Genomic DNA, 9,911 nt, shown 5'->3' with positions numbered 1-9,911 from the left:
TACTCGCGGTTGCACACTAGCCTCAACGGTCAAGTATGTTTCAGTTGAACAATTTAATTTAGTGCTAAGAAAAATAAAACGATTCATGGAATGTGTCAAACTACTCAATCCAAGAAAAAAAAAAAAGCTTCTACTTCGCCAGGTTTCTCGGAAAATTTCGTAAATCTGAGTTACTGCAAATTTAGTAAATTAACAGTTTCTTCTCTATCTTTCTTTCTTTCTTTCTTTCTCCCTCTGTAACCTCCGTCCCTCCTCCCTTTATCCCTTCCCCCAACCTCAATATGTCACACGGGTTTCAATTCACTATTCTCCTAACTTCCATGTATCTTCTAAAGAAAATTAGTAATTTTTTTTTCAACTGTTTTTTACATGTCCACGTGGATTGTTGAATATTAGATATTCGTATGTCCTACTAAAATGCATAATTTATTACCCATCTAAATTTTAACTTTTTTAGCTAATTTTTTTTTTTTATCAAACGTGCTACTTCTGACTCCAGCCATCAATGGTTACACTACCGCGTGCTCACAAATGTAACTGAATTTGCAAGGTATATTGACACAATGGTATAAAATAACAAAGGTTCTTCCGTCAATATGTGAGATTATTATATTTTTTTTTTTCTTTCTTTTTATTGTTCAACTCTAGATCTCTTTGGTTTTGTCTTTCTGAATGGCTATTCCAACGTCAATTGTGTGAAATGGCTGATTCGGATAAAAGTACAAAAATAATTGAACAGGTTCACGTTGATTCTGAACAAGATGAAGTGACCTCAACTGCAGCAGAAAAGAAACATTATGTTTATCATGCTGAAGAAAGAAAACGTCGATTGGACGGAGGAGTCCAGTATAGAGATATTATGATGATTCTTTGTGCTGGATTTGCTTTGATTTCAGATGGGTATCAAAACAATGTTATGTCTATGTTAAATAAAGTGTTCGCTATGGAGTATCCAAAGGAGTATACTGGGGATATGTCGTCTCAAGTCTCCAATGCTTCGTTGGTTGGTACGATTTTAGGACAATTTGTTATTGGTATATGTGCAGATTTGATTAGTAGAAAATGGGCTATTCTTATAGCTACTTGTTTTTTGGTGTTTGGTAGTGCCTTATGTGCTGCATCTCATGGAAAAACTGTTAACGGTATGTTTTGGATGATGACGATTTTTAGAGGGGTTACAGGGTTTGGTATTGGTGCCGAGTACCCGTCAAGTTCAGTTGCTGCAAGTGAAGCCGCAAACGAATCAGTTAAAAGAAGAGGTGCTGCTTTTATATTGGTTACTAATGTCCCCTTATCGTTTGGTGGACCTTTTGCCTCTTGTATTTTCTTAATCGTTAACAAGATTACGAAAACTCACCTTGAAGGGTTATGGAGAACCATGTTTGCCATTGGATGTTTCTGGCCATTATCTGTGTTTTATTTTAGGATGAAGATGGTTACTTCAGAATTGTTCAAGAGATCAGCAATGAGGAAACAACCTCCCTACTGGCATGCTTTGAAATTTTACTGGAAAAGATTATTTGGCACTTGTATTTCATGGTTTTTGTACGATTTCGTAACGTTTCCCAACGGTATCTTTTCAGCTACAATCATCTCAAATGTTATATCAGACACAAGGGACTTGGAGAAAATTGCAGAATGGAATTTGTTATTAGGTGCCATTGCCTTGCCCGGTTGTTTTGTAGGGGCTTATTTGGTAGATATCATTGGTAAAAAGTATACCATGTTGATTGGATTCATTTGCTATATTGTGTTTGGATTAATAGTTGGTTGTGCTTATTTTCAAGTTAAGAAAATCACCGCTTTATTCATTGTTCTTTTTGGATTGATGCAAAGTTTTGGTAATGCCGGTATGGGTAATGTTTTGGGGTTGGTTTCTAGTGAGTCATTTGCTACTCCTGTGAGAGGTACATTTTATGGTATCAGTGCACTTGTCGGTAAAATCGGTGCTGTTTGTGGTACCAAGGCATTTCAGAGAGTTTTGTTGATTGGAAGCAATAAAGATAGTGGTCAGAGATGGGTTTTCATCATTGCCGCATGTTGTGGAGTTGTTGGTGTGATTGTTACTGCTATTTTCATTCCACATTTGAAAGTTGACGACTTGTTAGAAGAGGATATTAGGTTTAAAAACTATCTTTTGTCACAAGGATATAAGGGACAAATGGGATTAGAACCATCTGATGAAGAAAAAGACATGGATACTGACGAAACTGATGGAATCAATGAAACGGATGAAGTTAATGAAGCTAATGCTGAGAAGAGTAAAGAGGGAATTATAACTCCTTACACAGAAAGGACTAAGCATCATCATAATCTTGGTCCAGAAAATGATGAAATAAAGGAGAAAAAAGGTTTATCTCGATTTGGTGTCGGCATTATCGATTGGTTTGGTAAAGTATATAAATAGAAGAGAAAAAAAAAAAAAATACATTTGGCTGCAAAAAAAAAAAAAAAAATTACAAAAAAAAAACCAGATTTCTCTTATTTATAATTTCGCCTCACTAGTTACCAAAATGGGATTTCCTAAGCTTCTATTGATAAAAATTTCAATTTTTTTTTTTCTTCTTCTTCTTTATTCTTCCTCTTCTCAACCAATTGATGAGTTTTTTACTTTGCGGCCTTGTAGTTTCAAAAAGATGGCACTGCTACAGAGAATAGATAAAGTTCGTAGATCTCCTCCTACTGCAGAGGAGATTGAAATTAGAAGAGAAAAAAAGAAAAACGAAGTAATACCTGAAGGTTTAAGTCGAAGAGAATGGAAGAAACAACAAAAGCAACTACAATGGGAAGAAAAAAAGCGTGAACTTAGAGCTAGTATAAGAGAGAAGAAGAAACTACAACGAGCTAGAAAAAGAGAGAGAATGAAAAATGACGAAAAACGCAGTAGCAATAATAGTGGTAGTGGTAGTAGTAATAACAGCAGCAGTAGCAGTAATAGTAGTAGTAGTAGTAGTAATAGTAGTAATAGTAGTAGTAGTAGTAGTAGCATTAGCATTAGCAAAAAGAAAATACCCGAGAAGAAAATAGATACCGGTGTTAAAGTGATTATTGATTGTGGATTTGATAAACTAATGACTTTAAAAGAGATTACATCCTTGTCTAACCAAATAAGAACAAGCTATTCCGTAATGAGACACTGTCAGTATAATCTACCTATTCAAGTAGTATCATTTAATCAAAGATTGCAAGAGAGATATGAGAAATCATTACTGGATTTTAAAAACTGGAAAGGAATTGAATTCACAAGTGCTCATTTATCCGAATTGATGACTCCTGAAAATAAAGAACAATTTATTTATCTCACAGCAGACACAGAGGAAGAGATTGAGGAAATACTACCAAACCATACTTATGTAATTGGAGGAATAGTTGATAAAAATCGGTATAAGAACCTTTGTCTTGATAAGGCTAAGGAATTGGGCATGAGAGTTGCAAGGTTGCCAATTGGCAAATACATCAAGCTTAATGGTCGTAATGTTTTAGTAACATCACATGTGTATGAGATTTGTTGTCGTTGGTACGAAACTAAGGACTGGGGCGTGGCATTTAATGAAGTTTTACCTCCAAGAAAAATTGAGAAGGAGAGAGAAAAGGAGGGAGAACATAAAGTAGAAGATGATGCTACTAGAGTAGAAGATGATGCTACTAGGGTAGAAGATGATGCTACTAGGGTAGAAGATGATGATGCAATCAAACCCGTGTGTTCCTCGATAGTAGATACTCGATAGTAGGAGAGCAGAGAGCTACTAGAGACTTTCTAGTATCTCGCTGCGCTCGATACAAGAGCAGAGAACTACTAGAGACTTTCTGGTATCTCGCTGCGCTCGATACAAGAGCAGAGAACTACTAAAGACTTTCTGGTATCTCGCTGCGTTCGATACTAGATAGTGTAGTTCAATTTTTTGAGTTTACATTTTTTCTTTTTATATTTATATAATTTTGAATTCATGAAAAGCATATATTTGGCGAGATAACACCCCTTCGCAGCCAATATAACCCCGAAAAATTTAGTTGCACAATCTTTGTAAATAAGAGAGCCAGATTTTGGATAAGAAAGTATGCTGGCAGATACCAAGGAACTTGCTGATAAACTAATAAAAGCATACACGAGAATACAACTTTCTTTGGCGCAAAAGGTAGTTGGCAACGATGCAAGAGAAATCAAAGCTATTATAAACATGCCTGTTATCAGGTCTATCCATGCAAATTTAAACGTGTTGTTGGCTCACAAGGACAGCAGGTCGATTGACATTGCATTGGATACAATTGACTTGGCAAAAATCTACGAAAATGTCGATAAACTAGAGCAAGAGAATAAAGATCCAAATCTCGGATATGATGACTTGGTTGTTAAAGAGTTGTTGAGATACTTCAAACACGATTTTTTCAAATGGATTAATTCACCTGATTGTCCATGTGGGTCAGACAAAGTAATAAGCAAAGGAGCTTCACGATTTCCCCTGAATACAAGTAATCCACACAAGATCTCCATTGTTGAAGTGTACCAGTGCGAAAAGTGTAAGCAAAGAGTTGAGTTCCCCAGAGTCAATAACCCGCTATCTTTGCTAGCATTTAGGAAAGGTCGTTGTGGCGAATGGGTTAATGCATTCTTACTCCTTTTGGAGGCGTTGATTGGAGAAGGAAAGGATAGAACTAGATATGTCATGAATCATGAAGACCACGTATGGTGTGAGTATTTTTCATATAATCTCAAGAGATGGGTTCACTTGGACCCATGTGAAGCGGTCTTTGATGAACCTTTGTTATATTGCAATAACTGGGGTAAACAAATGTCATATGTAATTGGATTCAACGCAAACTCGGTTGTTGATTTGAGTGGAAAATATATTACAAAAGAGAAACAAATTCCACAGCTGAGTATAGTTGACCCAAACCTAGTTGCCAAGACCATTCGGTGGATAAATGGGCAAAAATTACAGCAATTGTACAATCTGTATCGTATGATGCAAAACAAAACTGAAGACCAGCTGTTGATTCAACTATACAATGATGCCATTGTACCGAGGAATCATGAACTTTTAAATGAAACTGAAACATTCAAACCAACAACCTCACATTCAGAAATTCCACAAGGTAGACAAACTGGGTCTAGTGAATGGACCAAAGCACGTGGGGAAAGTGGTTAGAAAAGAAGATTTACAAATAATGCTGCCCCACTATCTCGCTCTGCCTAATAGTGTCAACGTTAGACTAAACGCCATAGGTGACTGGTAGGTGGCCATTATTAGCAGAGATTTGCAGAGATTGATGAACGAAAAAGATTTAAAAATATGTGCAAAAAAATTAATACTATAATAATAAGAATAGTGATATTGTATACAAGCTCTTTGACTAATATTGATATTGATACTTTGGCAATGAACATATAGTATAGAGTGTCTGGTTACTATTACTTAAATATGCTGAGAATTCTTTTGTACAAGAAAAGGTCCCTTGGCCCAGTTGGTTAAGGCGTGGTGCTAATAACGCCAAGATCAGCAGTTCGATCCTGCTAGGGACCATTTTTTTTTCTGGGGGGCCTTTTTTTTTTTTGAAGACATGGTATTAACCTGTTCTTATTAATGCATTCAAGCCCAGGTTTTTCTTTTTCTTTCTTTTTCAAGTCAGTACAGAGACACACGAATTGCTTCTAAAAGTATTTAGTATCAACGATAGCGATACAAGGACTTTAAAGTATGATACATTTTTTTTTGTTGGTTCTAATTCTTGTTCTTAATTTTGTCCCATTTTTACACAAAAATAAGTATGAGGCAGTGTGCGTTGACGGGCTGAGGTGTGATTTACTTTGAATGATCTAACATAAAGCAAAGTAATAATTGTCTAGTATACTAGAGTCTATTTTTTCTTTCACAGAAATGCATTCTCTTTCTATTATTTGATTGGTGTTGACTAAAGTAGGTTACCTCTGCTGCCTTTTTTTGGCAGCCAAACCCGTGTGTTGACCTTTTTGGATTTTACAACCAAATATTAATACCTAGGGTAAACCTAATGATTCTAAAATGTTTTTGGCAAGCTTAAGCATCACATATTTTGCTTTCGAAAACAATCTTTCTTGGAGATCTCTAACAAGTGCGTTTTGATTATTCTGTTATGCTCAAAAAAGTTAAAAGATCCCAAAAACTACAAAAAGTGAGTCTCAACTCAAAACTCTCTCAAAAGGAGGTTGCCTCTGTTGACAATCCATTCGAGGATATAGACCCTTTTACAGATAACTTCCCCATCGAGGAAGATGCTATGGTCAAAGAAAAGAAATCCGCCAGAGAGAAACATAGAGGGTGGTCTTTTCTAAAAAGTCTTCGCAAGCTACTCCGTTTTTCAAAAAAGGGTGCATTTCATGAAAAGAAGAAGAAGAAGAAGAAGAAGAAGAAGAATTTCCAGAAACCCTTGAATGAGTGTTCGGCACTATTGATCAATTACGACGATGTTGTACCTGCGAGACAAGTGACAACAAGACTAGCAATTCCTGTTTTGCAACATCAGTGTTTCGCAGAAGATAGATCCGCGAGGACTATAAACAGGAATCAAAATTGTCTTTATATTTTCTCAGCACCTTCATTTCAATCCTCGATGAATTCTTTATTTGACCCTGATCGTTCCTTCGACGAGACGGGGGTAACTACAACGGAATCAATGATTGAGATAAGGTAGCAGAAGAAAAAAAAAAAAAATAAAAAAACCAAAAGAAAAAGATCTATATGGAAGATAAATGCCAATTGAACCTTGTTTCAATAAAAAAAACAAATAATGCAACTCCCCTTTATAGAGTGTTGGCAGCAGTTGAACCTGATTTTCTTTTTTATTCTTTACTAAAGCTCTCAAATGTAGTCTAAACTAAACATTAACACACATATAAAGTCTTGATAACTAGCTTTCAAGCTGGCAATACGTCATTTCAGTTGTTGTACTTTTACAAGATATGTTGCAATATTCTTTGCTCTGTGATAAACGCGTGTTTTGATTGCAAAAAACGAGAAGAGGACGAGGAAGAGGAAGGAAAAAAAAAAAAGATGGTAGAATAGAATAGGAATCCACTCTCTTTAACCACATTACTGCCTTCCCCAGCTTTTTTGAAACAGCAACGCCATATGTGGTTTAGACGCTAAGATCATTATAAACCATTTTCGTTATAACTCATGGTTTCCAAACACCCATTTTCGGGGCTTACATTTTGCTGTACTGGGATAGAGGCCAAATTGAGAATTGAAATCAGCAAGAATATTAAGGCCTTGGGAGGAGTAGAATATCCCGATCTCATGACAGATGTTCAATATTTAATTGTTGGCAAGAGAGACACTGAAAAATACCGTTTCTGCGTTAGGAATAGAGCTGACATTACGTTTCTTACCGCAGATTCCATCTTCAAGATATACAAGCGCTGGTTGATGGGGGAGGAAGACGTTCAGTTGCAGCTTAAAAATCATTTATTACCAATTTTCAGCGACATAGATGCATCCATATCTCGAACAGATATAACAAAGGCTCAATTCGAACAATTGTTCACAATGTCTCATTTTAGACCTAAAGATGCGGATGCGGCGTATTTTAGCTTTAAAAATTTATCAAATATAATAAGTGAAAATGGCGGGAAAGCTAAAGAGTCAGTGCTGCCGTATCTGAGCTGCATGATTAGTGCTGACCCAAGAGGTACCAGGTACAGCAAAGCTTTGGAGTGGGGAATTCCTGTGGTGCACCCAATTTGGGTTTTCGACAGCATATTGAGGGGAGCAGCAATGGTTTACTCAGATTACCAGTTGAAAAGTGATTCCACAGAGCTGTATGACACAGGATGCAAAATGTGGCACTTGATTTTAAAGCCCCAGGCTGAAGTAGATGAGTTAAAAAAGAGTAACAACAGCAACAACCATCGACGCCGCTTACTAGCCACTCGAAGTACTGCAACATCTACTACTGAGCCTTCTAAATTAGTGAATAAACTAAATAACAGGGAGATTTGGAATTCTATAATGGACCATACTAAAGATGTTGTGAAAAAGAGTACACGAGATAAAGCATGGGATGAAGAGAGCGAGAGTGAAGAAGTCAACGAAGATATTATCAAGCCATCAAAGCTCACTGCTGGCACAGCAGTAGAAACAACAAACAACAACTTGTTTCTAGGATTCAATTTCCTCTTGATGGGGTTTGATCCTAGAGAGTCAGAGTTGTTGAGTAACGGAATTGAGAATTTTCTGGGCGAGATAATAAGGGATATGTATGATACTTCCATTAGCCATATCATTATACCTGCACGAAAGGGCAGTAAGTCTTCGGGAGTGTTGAAAGCCTTGCCAGCAGAAGTGAAGCAGAAAATAACAAGTGGTGATATAAAAGTGGTTACTGAACTTTTTATCGAGAGAAGCATCTACTACAAGAAAGTTGTATTGGACAGTTGGGGACAACCTATAAAGGGGTTGATGAAGTCGTCACGAAAGTTCAATGTTTGCACATCTGGTTTCACAGGGATTGAATTACTACATATTGAAAAATTGATTCGGTTTATGAACTTTGAATACTGCGATACACTTTCCAGCCAGAGAGATCTTTTGATTTTAAATGTGAATTTGTTTAAGGACAGCTTCATGGAAAAGTCGCCAAAGCTTTTTGATTATAAATACAAGGATGTATTAAACTGTCCCGTTTATCAATCAGGACTATCATCTGTATCGCTTTTATCGACCAAAAATAAGATTGAAGCTTCAAAGAAATGGAATATACCCATTGTATCTATTGGATATATATGGGAAATCTTTGAAGTGTCAAAGTACAAGTCAGTTTTGATAATGCCCGAATTGACCAATCCTAATTGGTGCATCTACGCTCCTATAAACTACATCAGGCCAAGATCCTTAATGGATTATATTAAAAGCATGAGCGATAGAACAGATACCGATGAGAGACCACGATCAGTAAATGAACATTATGAAAGTGATGCAGGTGGTCTGATTAAGCTTCCTTCGCCGCGGAAAACAACACCGAAACGAAAGTACGGAAGACTCTCAGGAGGGTCACCGCAATCGATTAAGGGAAAATTACAAGGCGCACCAAGTAGAGAAGGCAGTATTGTTGAGAATTTGAACGTATCAGTATATGACAAGAACAAGAACAAGAACAAGAACAATAATAATGATACTAACGGCGAGAACAACAAAAGGCAAGATCCATTTGACTGCGATATTACCAATGAAGATGATCTATCGCTGCAAGTCAGGTATGAAGATGCCGAATCGATAATGAACCAGGAGCGTCTACTAAAAAAGTTGGAAAATGAGGTTGAAGATAGCGAATTGGGTGCAAATGGTAGCATATTACATAAGCGAAGAAGAGTAAAGCCCTAAAAAATAAAGACCGCACGTGAATAGTACTAAGAAACGAGTGCATAACTAAGACTTGTGTAACCTTTATCTTTTTTTTCTTCTTTTTTTTCTTTTTTTTCATCTTCTTAGCCACGACATACTAATCCTAATCCTAATTAGGGGAAAGGGACATATTGTCGTGTCCTTCAATATTGAACACCGTAACTTTAATGTCTACAAAGATACTGCTTACAATGTGTTTCTTCCCACTGAACATCAAGGTATAATATCTCTTGCCTCCTTATTCTTCACCACTTTCGAGCTGCTCTCTCCTTTTAGTCTACTTTCTTAATTTACATTTTAAATCTCTATTTTTCAAATAATTTTAATTTTTTTTTTTTTTTTTTAATTTTTTTTTTTCCCAAAGATTTTAATTTTCCTTTCGTTTATTCAAAAAATTTTCCATCCTTTTTTTTTTTTTCGTCTTACGTTTCTAATTCCTTCTTCTTTCTTTTCAATAATCAATTGTTTAAGTAATAAAAATGGGTAAAGAAAAGACTCACGTTAATGTCGTTGTCATTGGACACGTCGATTCTG

The 9,911-nt window shown here is 36.2% G+C and overlaps 4 protein-coding genes across 4 annotated transcripts; all 4 read left to right on the top strand. All coding sequences in view use genetic code 12, as the record gives it.

Moving 5' to 3' along the window:
- Positions 1 to 700: 700 nt before the first annotated feature.
- Positions 701 to 2,407, top strand: GIT1 (Git1p; the record flags this gene model as incomplete). Its single annotated transcript, XM_049323082.1, has 1 exon — positions 701 to 2,407. One exon carries the CDS (start codon positions 701 to 703, stop codon positions 2,405 to 2,407), a length of 1,707 nt encoding a protein of 568 aa, XP_049181023.1.
- A 229-nt stretch (positions 2,408 to 2,636) lies between these two features.
- Positions 2,637 to 3,728, top strand: KGF56_001908 (tRNA (guanine(9)-N(1))-methyltransferase; the record flags this gene model as incomplete). The annotated part of the gene is made up of 1 exon (XM_049323081.1): positions 2,637 to 3,728. One exon carries the CDS (start codon positions 2,637 to 2,639, stop codon positions 3,726 to 3,728), a length of 1,092 nt encoding a protein of 363 aa, XP_049181022.1.
- A 450-nt stretch (positions 3,729 to 4,178) lies between these two features.
- On the top strand, positions 4,179 to 5,147 carry KGF56_001907 (peptide-N4-(N-acetyl-beta-glucosaminyl)asparagine amidase; the record flags this gene model as incomplete). Its single annotated transcript, XM_049323080.1, has 1 exon — positions 4,179 to 5,147. One exon carries the CDS (start codon positions 4,179 to 4,181, stop codon positions 5,145 to 5,147), a length of 969 nt encoding a protein of 322 aa, XP_049181021.1.
- Positions 5,148 to 7,154: 2,007 nt separating this feature from the next.
- Positions 7,155 to 9,356, top strand: KGF56_001906 (protein kinase activating protein; the record flags this gene model as incomplete). The annotated part of the gene is made up of 1 exon (XM_049323079.1): positions 7,155 to 9,356. One exon carries the CDS (start codon positions 7,155 to 7,157, stop codon positions 9,354 to 9,356), a length of 2,202 nt encoding a protein of 733 aa, XP_049181020.1.
- Positions 9,357 to 9,911: the final 555 nt, after the last annotated feature.

The sequence above is a fragment of the Candida oxycetoniae genome, assembly GCF_023343755.2.
Source record: "Candida oxycetoniae strain CBS 10844 chromosome Unknown scaffold69, whole genome shotgun sequence".
NCBI classification, from domain to species: Eukaryota; Fungi; Ascomycota; class Pichiomycetes; order Serinales; family Debaryomycetaceae; genus Lodderomyces; species Lodderomyces oxycetoniae.
The sequence above is the reverse complement of the archived record's forward strand: the minus strand, read 5'-3'. Positions and strand labels throughout refer to the sequence as shown.